Source organism: Enoplosus armatus, assembly GCF_043641665.1.
Source record: "Enoplosus armatus isolate fEnoArm2 chromosome 2 unlocalized genomic scaffold, fEnoArm2.hap1 SUPER_2_unloc_1, whole genome shotgun sequence".
Lineage (NCBI taxonomy): Eukaryota > Metazoa > Chordata > Actinopteri > Centrarchiformes > Enoplosidae > Enoplosus > Enoplosus armatus.
This window is the reverse complement of record NW_027261181.1, coordinates 11,302-26,746: the sequence shown is the minus strand read 5'-3', so window position 1 is coordinate 26,746 and position 15,445 is coordinate 11,302. Positions and strand designations below refer to the sequence as shown.

The 15,445-nt window shown below is 42.4% G+C and overlaps 2 protein-coding genes across 2 annotated transcripts; one reads left to right on the top strand and one right to left on the bottom strand.

Moving 5' to 3' along the window:
* Window positions 1–686: 686 nt before the first annotated feature.
* LOC139307084 (phospholipid phosphatase 3-like) lies at window positions 687–6,308 on the bottom strand. Its single transcript, XM_070930968.1, has 6 exons — window positions 6,195–6,308; window positions 3,321–3,478; window positions 2,904–3,190; window positions 2,751–2,808; window positions 1,677–1,853; window positions 687–1,577 (listed from the first exon to the last, which is right to left on the bottom strand). Exons 1-6 carry the CDS (start codon window positions 6,298–6,300, stop codon window positions 1,479–1,481), a joined length of 885 nt encoding a protein of 294 aa, XP_070787069.1. The 5' UTR covers window positions 6,301–6,308; the 3' UTR covers window positions 687–1,478.
* Window positions 6,309–12,573: 6,265 nt separating this feature from the next.
* Window positions 12,574–15,089, top strand: LOC139307092 (uncharacterized). Its single transcript, XM_070930975.1, has 3 exons — window positions 12,574–12,941; window positions 13,080–13,113; window positions 13,422–15,089. Exons 1-3 carry the CDS (start codon window positions 12,699–12,701, stop codon window positions 13,805–13,807), a joined length of 663 nt encoding a protein of 220 aa, XP_070787076.1. The 5' UTR covers window positions 12,574–12,698; the 3' UTR covers window positions 13,808–15,089.
* The last annotated feature ends 356 nt before the right edge of the window (window positions 15,090–15,445 follow it).

The following is a 15,445-nucleotide window of genomic DNA, read 5'->3' as shown; positions in this document are numbered from 1 at the left end:
TACACCACAGAGGGAAATATTTTACTTTATCAGTTTCAACTGACTGGCACAGAAAGCATACTGAAGGATGGAACAGTCAACATAGGACAGACAGAGTAAAGCAGGGTCCACCCATTTATTGTGTTATTAAAATTAGGGCTAATAAATAATTAGGAGTTGAAATACAGACGATACCTTTTTGAGCGTTTTGAAAAAGTTTAATTTCTGATAATAAATAAAGCCAAGCTAATCAATATCTTTATCCCCTCAGCTCTAGCTCAGCGTTTTAGCACCTTTCAGCTGTTTTGGTTTTGGTTTTTTACAGCCACAACTTTACTGGCAAACCGCTCTTCTCAACGTTGCTCTTCACAAACGCATGCTACCTGCTCAGCACCAAATGGCAGACATACAAAGTTAGTGATTAGCTTGTGACCATAGCGGACTAACATGTTCACCATATTAACATTATAAAGTGTCTTGTAATGTTGTGTTAAAAGCTTCTTGCATTGCCCAAAAGTGGCCAAATAACTCAATAAATGCATTTGTTTAAAAATCAGCTTTGAACTTGAGGATATACAATAATCATCTTTTAAAAAATGATGCAATAACATCCAAATGTTTTATTCTCAAAATGTGCATGCAGTGTTAGTATTTTAAATGTCACAAACTGAACTTAAAGAGACAATGAGTTATTCAAATATCACATTTTTCTTTAATGATCGGTGTGCTCTTGGACTGGTAAGTAGTCTAGCAACATACATTAGCATTATAAAAAAAGTCAGAGAACTAGTAGCATCCGTACTTTTTAAACATGGATTATATATATATTGTGTAGACATTCTCATGGTCATTCCCTCATAATAAACTACGTATACGACGCACTGTACCCAGGAGGACAGACACATCCTATCTAAATGATACAACACATTAGGGAAAATGAGTTGCTTTCTCGCTATTTGTGCTTTCCTTCAACACCATTACATTCACTGGGTTTATGTAAAAAAACTAAAAAAAACATCTACAACATATAACATGTTTGTATAAAAAATATTACATACTATGTACCAAATCATTACAAAGTGGTAATTAATAATGCTAGTATGGAAATCAAAAAGTGCTTTTACAGTATCATTCAAGTTGTACAAAATCTGTATATATTTACAGGTGAAGTATAGAGTGGTAGTGGTTGCTATGTTCAGGATTCAGTCGTCTCATCTCACAGGTAAGAATCACATGGGTCAGTCACAGGGCAAGGGTCGAGTACTCAGGCTGCTTGCGCAACACTCCAGCCGAGCATTTGTTTTCTCTTTTGAGCCACATACAGTATCTCACAAGCTCTACTCTCCCTCTCTCTCTCTCACACTCTGTCTGAATACTGAGGTATGTGGTTTGACTTCACAGGAAATGGTCTCACATTCTTCAAATCTCTTGTCTATCCAAACCAGACTACAGGCAGCAGGTGGATGTTGGTACATGTAGGGGTTTGGTGGAGGTGAGGTTTAGCAGACAGTGTGGTGGGGTGACAAGGGGCTGTCCAGGGTCTCAGTCGGAGACAGATCTGAGCTCGAGCTTTTAAACATGGACGAGATGTGGAAGGCCTGGGGGAACACACAAACACATGCCCGACCTTAAGATTTTACGCTGACATGTGGACATGCACTGTTGCACAAAAGACAAGCAAGGCAAGGTATACTGACCACCCAGTAAGCAGTGAGGGCTCCCTGTATGTAGCCTGTTAGCACGTCGGACGGGTGGTGCCTGTAGTCTGAGATGCGGGTCAGACCTGTGTAGAATGCCAGCAGAACCAGGAAGAACTGCAGCGCTGGCTTCAGCAGCCGAGCCCCACGCCATGTCAACCGCGCCTGCAGGTAAAACTACATGAACAACAACAATGAACATGACATTATTTCATGTGCAGAACAACGGGGTCTTTGTCTGTTATTTACTTTACCCTGCAGAGGCCTTCAAACTTGACCTCTCTTTAAGACGGACGTTTAGTTTTAGTAGCATACAGTATTACTTACTGTAATTGGCAACCAGTGAATCTGGAGCCATTGGGGCCCCCTGAGGGTCTAGGACCCTGGGGCAGTTGCCCGCTTTGCCCTGCTGGTGATCCAGCATTGGCTTTGAGTCTCTCTGTTTAACAGAAATACTGTCTAACACTAATTTATCTAACCATAGGCTTTAATCTGAGAATGTGCGAGAGGCTTCATGCATTCAAATGTGAATATAGACACAATCATTAATTATCCTTCTTATAGACACAGATTTACGCACGTTAAATGTAAAGCAGCACTGTGGTAACATAAAGACAGGCAACAGAAGGAGAAAGTAATCATGAACAAGCAAGCCAAGACGGCACACACATTAATATGCTGTAAGCACACATGTACATATGCAGCCCCTTGCATAGACACACATATAAATGCAGGAGTTTGCACACACACACACACACACACACACACTCACACACAATAGAGGAGAGCAGTGAGGCGGTGAGGCGAGGTCACACTCCTCCCACAGCAGAACAAAGCTGTCTCTGTTTGTCCCATTTCTCCCTTCAGTCCTCCTCTTTCTCCCTCTCCTCTTCCATTCTCTCTCTTTCTGCTGCTAACTGGACTGAAGATGGGTTCATTCATTCACTCTCTACGTTCTGTAGAGAGATGGTAATTGGAAACTGGAGTGATCGTCAAATTGCGTTTGCCAGTGTTTGAGTGTATGACAAAATGTGTGAAAGAGAGTGCAACGGATAGACAGATAGAAATACTCACCGCTAAATAGAGCATCGTGTACATCGCAAAGGAGGCGTGACCAGAGAAGAAGGACTTCCTGAAATGTTTTAAAAGTATTTAGAATAACACAGAACAAAAGCACTTTACATAAAGCATATGCATGAACTCACGCACACACACACACACACACACCTGGCCTCCTCCTCCAGCCGGTGATCAGGCTGGCGGCAGTTCACTGTTGCGACGTAGGTTCCAGGTGTGCAGTTAAGCGACGCGTAGGTGACACCGCACACAGACAGGAAGTGTGGCCGCAGCCGCCCAACACTCAGCTTGGCCATGTTGGTCAGGGATTGGCCGACACAGCAGCCGAACAGGAAGCAGCCCAGCTCCTTGTACAGGCAGGACACATACAGGTTCCTGACAAAGGCCTTGGAGCTGACGCCTCTGAAACGAACCCGGTAACACTCCCCGAGGGCGATCTGGAGGTGGACACATAGTCAGAACCGTCATAGTACACACCCCTCATCCTCCTCGCGAGCTGGGACATGGTGTAAAATGAATAATGGCATGACTGCTACGACAGGGATGATCGGGACGATGAGTACTCACGGTGAGGCCGGTGATGATGATGCCACCGGCGATTAGTAATTCATCTGGTATGGCCTCTCGGTGCAGGTAAGGATAGGTGATGCTGGGGTCCCCGCACATGAAGCCCCTTCTGTAAGGACTCACCGCCTTCAGCTCACACGCAAAGAAAGGGATGGAGGCTGCACAGGGTTAGGGAGGAAGAGGGAGATGAATGGAATTAGACCAAGAAGGATATCACAACAATCCCCAGTGGGAGTATAGATATTCCTCTTTGTGATGAGATACTGGGGATGAAGCATGGGAGGAAAAAAGAGGAGCAACAATAGAGGATGAGAAGGGGCACCGGGGGGGGGATCCGCCCACATGTCTGTCTTTCCAGCTCTTAGTCATGTGACACTCAGTGTTATCCATACATACATGCAGACAAGGGCTGGGTATCATTAGATTTCTTTTCGATACTAACTGCCAAATTAACATCTGTGGTTCTGTACCAAAACCAGGTACAGACATTTCTTTCAATAAGGAAACTTAAGGTGTTTCAATATGTTTCAATATGCTTAGCCAAGCTAGCGGCGTGGCTCTAGGGAAGGCAACGTTGGTCAGTCACTCACTTAAGTCCAGAATGAAATATCACAACTATCAGATGGATCACCGTGACGTTTTGTACAGACATTCGTGGTCCCCAGAGGACAAACCCTACTGACTTTGGCGATCCCCTGACTTTTCCTCTAGCGCCACCACGAGACTGACGTCTGTAGTTCTGAGTAACTCTCAACAACTATTGGATGGATTGTCACAAAATAAGCACAGCCTCACAAAGCTGCTAACATGGCTGTAGACTGCTTGAACAAAAGAAGAGTGAGGGTGTGAGCGAGCATTGTTTATGCCAGCTTTTGATACGTGACAGTTTTGTATACTCTGTGCTACGGACACACTTCTGTCAGTACCCCAAAAAGCACCATGTTCAATACCCAGCACCAGTGCAGATATGATGCCCTTGACTGTTCATCCCTGTCGCACACCAACAGACACACATTAAGTATCGCTTTAATCACAGATGAAAGTACTAAGGAAATTCAAGGCTATAATAAAAGTGACAGGCAATGTGACGTGGGGAGACTCAGGAAAAGAGAGGAGGTCACATGAGGAATGGTTTTGAGGGAAAATAACTGTGGGAACCCTGAGTTTTTCTCTGGAGAACCTAAGTTAGACAACCATTTGGAATGTGAGGGTCTGGAAATAGAAGAGTAAAGTAGGCAGAGCTCAACAGAGACCCAGTTTGAACTGCGCATGTGTGTGTGTGTGTGTGTGTGTGTGTGCATTTCTGTTGATGAGGAGAGAAAGGGGGTTTGTTTGTGACTTCAGTTCAACTCTTCCCTACAAAACAAAGAGCAAATGCTGCAGCAGACCAGAGCCAGAACCAGCCTCTCACTGTCTCTGTTTGTCTCTGGGTGTCCTTCCCTCTCTCTCTGTCTCTCTCTCTCACTGTCTCTCTCTCTGTCTTGCATGCCTGCACACACACAGTAGAGAGAGGGGAGAGAGAGAGACAGATACTTCTTGCATGGTTCCCTCCCTTCATGCACATGTCCAATCTGTTGTTAATACAGACAACCTCTCCCGTCCAGCTTTTTCCAATTAGCCAACATTACATAACCGGCCTCCTGTCACATAGAGGGACCACGGGAGGGAGGGTCGACAATTACACTCATGTGCACACGCTACACACCCACGCGCAGTGGATCGTGCATTTATTTATTTATACCAAATACAATTCCCCCTGGCCCGGCTCTACCCTGAGAACGGGAGGTTGTCATGGAAACTGTAGAATTCCCTGGGCAATGCACAAACCAGCTGGCACGGAGAGCTCGAGAGCTCGGGAGCGCGCATGAGTGGAAAAAAGCAAGCCAGGGATACATGTAGATGGAGAGAGAGAGAGCTTGAAAAACTTTCTCTCTCTCTCTTTCCTCTTTCCACTAACACTGCAGGCCCACATGTAGCCGCTGAGTGTCTTTGTTGACTAAATAAAAAGGGAAGAAAACAAAGCGGAACAGAACTCAACGTGGTTGAAGTTAACCCTCCGCAGGGATACTATAAACAGGAAACAATGACAACTTTTAAGGTAATTCACCTGTAAAAAATTAATGGATATTGTATGAAAAGAATATGCAACTAATTACTACTTTCATTGTCTTTTAATCTGCCAATAATCTTCTCAGTGAATCTGTTAATGCGGTCCATAAAATGTACGCAAATGGTGAAAAAAACACAGTTTCATCCACAGAGATGGTGTCAGGTTGCTTGTTTTGTCCAACCAACACTTCACGACTAAAGATATTGAAATGTATTATCACATAAAACAATAAAAGGGAACGTCCTCACAACTGAGAAGCTGGAATCAGAGAATATTTGGCACTTTTGCTTGAAAAATTTGACCTAAACGATTCATTGATTTCTGCTGATCAACTAATTGATTATTTAACTCTTTGTTTCAGATTAGGTGAAGATACACTTCAGTAAAAGAGGCCTACTTTGTAAAGTTAAATCAGTATAGATACAGCATTGGTTTACTGATTGAAGTATTTGCATGGTCTGCATAAGCATGCTCACATAGCTAATGTGTGGATGGACAACATTCACAGAGACCCCTTAACGCGTCTAGTGTGTGCTAACACCACATGGCCTCGACACCGACCACAGAGCTGTATCAGCATCTTTTTGCCACAATCATAAACAATCATAAGCTCACAGATATGTTACTTGGCACTATTTTGTTGGAATGAATGATATCGCACAGGTGCTTTTGTGATACTTCGTAGCTACATCAACAAAGCTCTGACAGCAATGCATTCAACAAGTGAAATAACAGATCTTTCTGCTGTATATGTGGATATTTACCAAGGAAGAGGCAGAGGAGGTCCAAGCCGACCAGAAGTTTTCTTTTGGACAAAGCCGGTCCAGTTATCTCTATGAGTTTCTTCCCTGCGCCGTTCTCCATCCCCATCCCTGCTGCTGCTGCGGCCAGGCTGCTTTTGTCGTCCGTCAGTTTGAGCTGGAGGTCGGCGCTGGAGACCGGCACACGGGCGCATTTATCCAACATGACGACGGGCTGCGGCTGGATGCTCGGAGTAAAAAACGTGTTCGCATCAGAAACTTAGGAACGCTCTTGAGCCGCTGAGCCGCGGAGAGACTGAGTAAAACCAACAAGTTGCCACAGTATTTATTCTGCTGCCACGTGTTGTCTTTTTTTACGCATTTTAAATTTCATCACAGAGTCTGCAGGGCTCGCCCTGACTCGTTGCAGGGCATCAGTCACCTTGAAGTTATGCACCACGGAGGAGCGGAAAACTCCGGACTGGTTGCGAAACAGACGCTCAGGGAAACTCTCTCTCTGTCTGTCTCTCTCTCTCTCTGTCTGTCTCTCTCTCTCTGTCTCTCTCTCTCTCTGTCTCTCTCTCTCTCTCTCTCATTGGTTCATTATAATTTCCACTGAGCGTGTGTCACGGTGACGATAATTGACCGGTATTCTGCAATCTGGGAGATATTTCTCCATTACTATGATTCACCTTTCACCTTTATTTTGTTTGACATTCATCAATAAAACCCCGAGTTTAACAAGGAACTACTAAAGTCTAAAAGCAGACAAGTCTTTAGAATCGCTGAGTAACTCAAGGATTAGACAGTATTAGTAGTATTATTATGCTAGATACTGTTTTGATGAGCCAGACTTTCATTTCCTTCCTTGTTATATTTGAAGCAGCATCATGGCACATACAATCATTGTTGCTACCTCATCACTCCTTTCCTACTGTTGGCCAGTGAAAGCTTCATAAGTTGTTGATAAATATATTTCCTCTACAGACGTTTTCCAGAAGGTAAGGTCATAAATAAGTCAAAGGTATTTTTCATTTATTAAGGACTTATAACTGATTTATTAAGTTTTACTAAATTATTTATTAACCATTAAAGGAATAGTTCAACATTTTGGGAAATACTCGTATCCACTCTCTTGCTGGACTAGTTAACACCTTTTTATCGTACAAACACTGACGTGTTACCCTGGCTTAAATGTGTTGGACTATTTCTTGGCTTAATTAAAAATGATAAACCCTTTATAATAAAAGTACCAGCAGAGGGCAAACACATGTTCTTAGGGCTAAATCTCAAAACCACCGTAAGAGCTGGTTACAGAGCACAAAACAACAAATACAGCATGTCGGTCACTTTTCCATACGATTTTAGAATATTACAACCGAGCGCACACTTATTGCACTTCAAAATGAATTCAAGACACAAACAACCTCTGAATATCACAGTACTATAACAGACAGTAACCTTGTGCCTCTTCGGGGGGCGCTAATACATCAAACTTTTCTCTCAAAGTGCCTTCATGTTGCTGTTACTGCAGGAACTTCCTGTACATATTCAAAATAAAAGCAGGAAACAGGAAATAAGACCATATGTGCGTAAACAGGCAAAAATACGTAATAAAAGCAACTAAAATATTGTTTAACTGGGCTTTCTCTTTTCTAGGGCTAAAACATAAATTGGGTTATTTACAGTTACTTCATGATTATTACTTAGTATGTTTGTGTCTCCCTCAATACAATACACTAATACTCACATTTTTTAGTATATATATATTATATTTAATGTAATATAAGTATAATATAATATATCTCATTACCATCACTTTACTTGAGGGACACAAACTCATATGTACATTAGGAAGTAGTAAGAGCCACTTAGCACAACAAACAGGTGACATTACAGTATCCAACAGACAAGAACAGGAAGAAAACAAAGCAGAGGACAATGAACTAGAGCAGTGCTGTTCCATCTGCTCCCCTGGATACGAGGTAGCTCAGATGAACTTAGGGTGAGGATTAACACGTTCATTGTGGCCTTAGGTCCTACAGGGGATGATGAGAATGTTTGTGAGTATGAGTAAGGATTATTAGATTTTGGTATGAACCAGTTTTTAGGACTTTGTAATATTACCCTGTCAGATAATGCCACTTCTTTTCTTTTTTTCCTCTCCTTTCTTTTGTCTTTTCTTTGGGAGTGAAGTCGGGGGGCAGTCGATTGGGAGTGACGGATCAAGATAATATTGTTTGTGTGTTTTCATCAACAATGTGGGAAATAAGACACAACAGTTCCCTTACAGTAAAAGAAAATGTCGTGTCATATCACAAGTTACTTTATTTACCCAAGTAGTGTAGTGAACCGAGAGTATGGAAAGGTTTTGTCACTTAACTCTATAATTAGAGTGGGGAAGTCTGGGATTGCACTAGGAGTGTTTAGGACGGATGGGTTCTCAGCTGCAGGGGGCAGCAAAAGCACTCTCGGGGAGGTTCCATTCGGCTGATGGTCAGCAAGTACTTGAACTTTTGAAGTGTGAAGTGAAAACAGAGACAGTGATTTCCCTGTGAGAAAGCCCGGCACATCACGATGGTGTTTTTTCTTTAGTCAAAAAGGCCCATAGGTAACCCTGACCACAGAAAATCCAAATGTGGATATGAAAACTGTGTGTGTGTGTGTGTGTGTGTGTGTGTGCGCACATGCGTGCATGTGCAAATGCTGTAATTGATTGCCCTGTTCGACCCTGTTTCATCAATTTCAGTAAAGGAATTCGAGCCCATCATTTCTGACACAATAACATTCTTCCACATGACGCATTACAGCACTGGCTGAGTAATGCTGTATGTCACTTCCTCTGATGAAAAGTGGAACGCAGATGCCTGGGAGGATTCTTGATTTCTTTTTTTTCATCAGCAGTCCATACAGACAAACTAAAACACAATCACTATTATTAGAGATAGAGAGGGCAGCAAAGGGCTCAGGCCAGAATCGAACCCAGGCTGCTGCGGTAAAGACTCTTTGTACATGGGACACCCGCTCTACCAGTTCAGCTACCATAGCAACAGGTAAGGTCAAGTGAAAAGCAAAAACTTGTTTTTTGTTAAGCTGTCTTAACAAATGTGGAATCTTTTGAGGAATTGTGTGTGGCTGTTCCTGCTGGCGGTGTGCTTGTGTTTGCATGAGTGTGGTTAGTTTCATTAGGGAACAGAAGCCATGGGTTTTTGCCCTGCAGGAGCATATGACCGCCTACAAACTGTATGTCGTACTTGTAATACTATATTTCTCCTTTTCACTGTTTCATGCTGACTTCCCCATCTGTCTATCACTCCCCCACAGAAACTGTCCCCATATTTTTCCCATAATACCCACTGCCTTTTCCTCGTGATATTTAAATCACAGAAGCACTTTTCTTCTTCTCTTTTTACTATTTGCACAGCACAATGTTAGATGATGTTATATGGGAACACTGAATACGGCGGGAGAAATCTATTTCAATATCACAAACAATGTCTCAGTGGGATTTACAGACCTGCAACAGCAAAGGTTACTGACCCAGCCAAAGCTCTCTAAGAAGATGAACAAAAAAAGTCCCCAAAAAACCACAGCACAGAAGGGGAAAACATGGTTGAAACCTCAGAAGAGGACTTTCAAAGAGAGACCCCCCCCCTGCCCCCCGCCCAATAGTAGCCATACTGTAGGTGGGAATGGGGAAATGAGACTGAATGAACACAAAGCTGTAACAGAGGATGAATATGTCATACATGATAGCTTGGGGGATGTGCAGTTTGATGGACAGTGTCTGTCAACAGAAGTGAAATGTACTGTATAAATACTGCACTTCTAATACTATACAATATCAATAACACTAAATACAGTACATGAGAAAATGTACTCAGTTACTTTCCACCTGTTGACAGAATAAACATAAATGGTAATAATTCACTTTTCAGCATTTCTCGCCAAACAAGCATTACAATAAAGCAAGGACAAAAATAATATACACATGAAATATATTCCACAAGAACAAATACTGTATATGTAAATTACTATAGTCAGGCATTAATATTAACAGTATTTACACATTAGTATTGTTGTTGGTGTTTCTTTGACATCAAAGTCAGAGAGTTTCATTTAATGTTTAAATAATTATTTTTGTTTTTACATTATTCTTCCCATTAAATGATGCACATTTTTCATTACATTAAAGTTAACCAGCCTGAGGATGAAAGTGTTAAAAGCTCAGTGTTTGAAAGCATCATTTGTCAGGTTTTCAAAACCAAATTTTTATTCAAATATGGACAGTTTATTTACGCATGTACTTTATTTATGCATGTACTGTTAATCAAGACACTTAATCAAGGACTGTTTTGTTGAACTGACAACTGTTTTGATATATATGCTGATAATGTTAGCATCAGCTTTGACACGTTTTGCTTTTCTCAGCAGTTCAGATAACTAAACACATCTCTGAACCTCTGACCTCACTTCCCGTCTTATGTGTGTCTTTATATATATATAAATGCACTTCCCTTTCAGTAACAACCTCAAACATTCCCTTGATATTTCTCTCTTTGCAATCTGATCAGCTGATTATGTTTTGATCAGCATGGAGCATTTGAGTGTGATTACCATAAATCCCAGTGTAAACTCTCACCAACTGATGCAGGAGGGAAAGCCCTCACCAGTAATTATGCCAGTTGCACTAAAACACTGGTGATCGGTTCACGACTTACTGTATCTAACGGTGAAAGTAACCCCAAAGCCCAAAAGTACAGTAACAGCTCTGCTCGCCTGGAACAGACTCAAGATGCATTTATTCATGCATTTGCATTTGCAGCTTACATCTTATCAGCAATCTCACTGCATGCTGCCTTCACTGACCCAAACATTGATGAATAAGACGAAGAGTGTACAGACATGCTAGCTGCTCTGTGAGGATGTGCTTTGAGCTAAATGCTACTGTCAGCATCTTAACATGCTCACAATGACAAACATACTGATGTTTGGCAGATATAATGTTAGTTATGTCTTAGTTAGCATGTTAATATTTGCTCATTAGCACCAAACACAAAGTACAGCTGAGCCTGATGGTAATGCCATTAGTTTTGCATGTATTTGGTCATAAACCAAAGTATTTGAGAGTTACAATTTGACCTGATGATGGCGCTGGAGAAAAAGTCAGGGAATAACCAAAGTCATTACAATTGATCGTCTGGGAACTATGCATGTCAGTATCACATTTCATAGCAATCCATCAGATAGTTGTTGAGATATGTCAGTCTGGACCAAAGTGGTGGACCGACAGACAGACAGACGTGCCTAAAGCCATGCCGCAGTCACGCAGAAATGTTAGATTTCGCTTTTACGAGTTGAAGTCAGTTGTGTTTCTCCCCCTGGGTCCTTCAACTGTTTTTAGAACTATGAAAAAGTTCCTCCAGTCCAAAAAGACCTATTGTATGCTGTAGCATTTAAGACTTTGCTTGATTAGAACTAATGGATCTACAAACCACGAAAGACAGCACCAGAACAAAAGTGAACAGAAGTAAATCACTTTTAAATGTCCCAGTGCATCTTCCAGGATTACTGATCCTTATTTTCCGATTCTCTGATGCAACACATAAAAGTCGATCTTTTGTTCTGTCACATGAACAGTAACACTCTGAAAATGAGTTTCCCTCCTGTCTCCTTTCCCTCTCAGTCTTGAGCCCCCCCCCCCCCCCCCCATGATCGTGATAAGATTGCCATCTGATTGGCTGAGCAATGCAAGGGAATATTTGTTTTTTTTCCGTTCCATTTTTTTCTATTTGTCACATTCTGATTTGATAACCAGCTGGCACGTGGTTATGCCAGAATTGCGACAGGTTTATAAACCTGTAGGAGTGACGCCGAGAGCCTTTTAAAGGTTGGTGATGAAACACATTCTCTAGACTGCCCCACCCACCCTATCGTATCATACCCCCCCCCCCCCCCCCCCCACACACACACACACCGTGTTGTCAGGCTATCATTATCTCCATTGTGCCACTTTTGCCAGCCCTGTGAGGCTCAAAGTGGAGAGGGAAAGGTGAGCGTCTGCTTGACTGTGTCGGAATGGAGGCAGCGCATTTCGTCTCCCTTTCGTTTTCCACCGCACACGCGGCTTTCAGGGCGCACTTGCGCAAGAGCAGGAAGAGCTGCGGAAAGTCTGTGCGTCTCGTTTTCTCACCTCTTGAACACGCAGCGAAGGAGGGGGGCGTGTGTGAGGAGGCGAGAGGGAAACCCATGACTTCCGCGTTTTTCCTCCGTGTCTGAAACTGAGTGCACATCAAAGTAGACTATAAAAAGCCAGCATGGTGCTCTCAGTAGAGACATTCACTTAAACACCCGGACTGGGCTGTGTGACATCAAGAGGACTATCCTGTGGAAGTAAAACCACCGAACACCTGGAGCTGCACAACTTCCAAAGCTGGCATTTGCACCCTGAAGACTTTTAGTCGCTGAAGTTAAAAACTGGACGGCGTGGACATTATCCCCGAAGCCCAGGCACCATACTGCCAACTGATGGGACACCAAAATAAAGAGGTGGACGTTGAGTCTCTCCAAAAGAGCGGGCGCCGGCGTGGAAGCTGCCTGGACATCTTTCTCGTCATGTCCATCGTTTTTCTGTTTGTGGCCGTGACTGCTGTGGCTGCCGGCGGAGTGATGGTGGTGATGGAGCTGCGGTCCAAACTGGAGTCCTCGCCTCCGTCCTTTGAGTTTCAGACATCAAAGCGGACAGGAGACACATCTAACCCAGCATACAAGGTAAACAGACTACTCATATTATTCAAATCTAGATAATTAGCTGTTTTAGTAATAATAATAATAATTAGCTGCTCTTCAAGTTTGACCCATGACTTCTGCACATTTTAACCCATTTCATCTTTTCTGTTTTGTCAACAGATGCAGAACTTTGCCTATCTGGAAGCCAGCTCAAGTAAGTCCACTTTTATTTGCTAAAAGCAGCCAAGTAACATGAAAGTTTAAGGACAGATTCACAAAATTATGCACAAAGATTTAGAGTAGGTAGATGATGAAGTGTACTTTCCAAAAAGATATTTTTTAGATATTCTTTAAAGATATAAAGATCCTTCAGTTGCATCAAAGTAAAGATTCCAGATGTTTTTTAGCTGTGTCAGATCACTTGAGACTGAAATCAAGACAACACTAGAAAGGAATGTGACCAACAAGCACTGTTGCACTGTGTAAACATCATCTAAATTACATGTTTGTCTCCTCCTACAGGCGAGTTGAAGACCTCCACGATGCACTGGTCTCCAGTCCACTATGCTGCTGGGGAGTCTGTAGGAAGCAACTTCTTGTTTGACTCAGAGCAGAGTTTGCTGAAGCCCAAGCTGGGGGGGACCTACTTTATATACATTGATCTCAACCTCACCTGTACCTACAACTGCAGCCCAGGCCTCCTCAGCGTGCGCGTGGGTGATAAGCTCACCTGTGAGGTGGAGCTTCAGGAGGTGGCAGATTCGACACCTGTGAGCAGGAAGTGCTGGACGGTGAGCTGGATAGACGGGCAGAGTCTGCTCACTCAGATGACTGTACCAAAGGCGGGACTGCAGAACTGGAAACTGGAGCTGAGCAGCTCAAGATTCGGGATGTTCCTTGTGGACTAACATGGACACTGTAGTGCCGCTGTTGTCAGCAAGATGCCGAACTGCCCCCGTGACCTGTGGGTCGTCACTAAAGAACAACACCAGTTTGTATTTTCCTAAAGTCCAAGTAGGTGGGGATGGGCAGGCGCTGGTGCCATTTTCACAGCTGCTTTTATGAGAATGCAAACAGCATAAGGAAAAGACTAGACACTCATTCTGTATGAATATGTATGAATTTTATTCTGTATATGATATATTTATTTGCTGATATGGACCTATTTATGTACCTATTTTTTTATGGACATTTATTTTGATGTAGATATCACTACATTGATGTTGACGTGCAATACACTGCAAGTTTAATCAGCCTACATTGGGTTAGATGTGACTCTTTAGCTCTGTTTTCATTTCATAAATGGCTGGGGGGTTTAAGTTGATGCTTACAAAAATGTCTGATTGTAATTCTGCTCCAAAACCCCGAACAGGCTCCTCAGGGACCTCATTTAGATCTACTGTAGTTAAGTCTGGCGAATGATGAGTGAACACTCTGCACTTAAAATAACTTTTACAGAAACAAGGTCCCATAAAAATGATCCTTCTGTGATCAAAACATGACCAGAATGACTAAAATATCTTGTGAAAAATGTTTTGTTTTTGAAAAACATGTAAGTCCTATGGACAGACTACACATTGCTGAATGTATCAGAATCAGAATCAGGAACACTTTATTGATCCCCGGAGGGAAATTATACAATACATTATATGTATTGTATTGCAATCCATATTTAACATGGATACGGTGAACACTGAGATCCTTTTGGTGTGAAAAGTTGAAAAAGACGATTGTGAAAGTGATTGCGACAAAGTTTCATGTGGAATATATGAAAAGTTTATAGGCAAGGGAAAGTTCCCTGCTGTTACGCAACCCATACCGGGAACTGGACTCACTTCCTGTTTATTTACCATACAGTGTGGTTTAGAAAAAAAAAAAAAAAACTAAATGTGGGCCAGCAAACAAACACAAATACACATCCTGTGTGATATAAACCCAAGGTGCAGATGTCAAGGGAAAACAGATATTAACTCCTAATGTGATATACATGAGTTATGGCTTTCGTTTTGTCAGCACACGCAGAAAGCAGAAGGCATGCTCGAATATTTGAGCCTGGAAGGGAAATGCTGAATGCCATTTCAAATTTGCAGTTGGTTTAATTAGATCGTTATTTTTCAAGAGAAGTCCACATTTTATGCATGTGATAAAAACTGGATCTGCTTTCTTGAATCAATGAATTCATGTTTACGAGCCACTTTGTGTGCGTCTTTTGTTTCAGGTTCCTATGCGTGTGTGTGAATGTGTGTGTGCTTTTTCCCCATATTTCTGCCATTTCTCCTCCATTTGTTTTCTTTATGGCTGCTCGCTCTTCTAAACTATTGATTCCCCACATGTTTTTAACAAATGTCGTAGTGATGAACCTACAGAGAATTATCACTCAAATCTGCAGCTCCCCCTGGCTTTACAGAGTTTTATAGTGAGTTTCAGCGCATTGGGTAGCTGTAAGGCCCCCAACCTTACTGTTTTGGTTCATTCTCACCGCTCTCATAGTGTTGTTTTCAGCCGGCTGGCAGCTGTTGACCTGAAAAAGCTCTAAAAACCCACTA

Bases quoted from the DNA above. Each gene is read 5' to 3' on its own strand.
- LOC139307084 (XM_070930968.1), bottom strand. From the start codon at position 6,300: ATGGGGATGGAGAACGGCGCAGGGAAGAAACTCATAGAGATAACTGGA. The intron at 3,191-3,320 runs GTGAGTACTCAT...GTCCACCTCCAG, and splicing joins TCATCATCACCGGCCTCACC to ATCGCCCTCGGGGAGTGTTA. The intron at 1,854-2,750 runs GTGAGTATTTCT...TTGTTCATGTAG, and splicing joins ACACGATGCTCTATTTAGCG to TTTTACCTGCAGGCGCGGTT.
- LOC139307092 (XM_070930975.1), top strand. From the start codon at position 12,699: ATGGGACACCAAAATAAAGAGGTGGACGTTGAGTCTCTCCAAAAGAGC. The intron at 12,942-13,079 runs GTAAACAGACTA...TTTTGTCAACAG, and splicing joins CATCTAACCCAGCATACAAG to ATGCAGAACTTTGCCTATCT. The intron at 13,114-13,421 runs GTAAGTCCACTT...CTCCTCCTACAG, and splicing joins CTATCTGGAAGCCAGCTCAA to GCGAGTTGAAGACCTCCACG.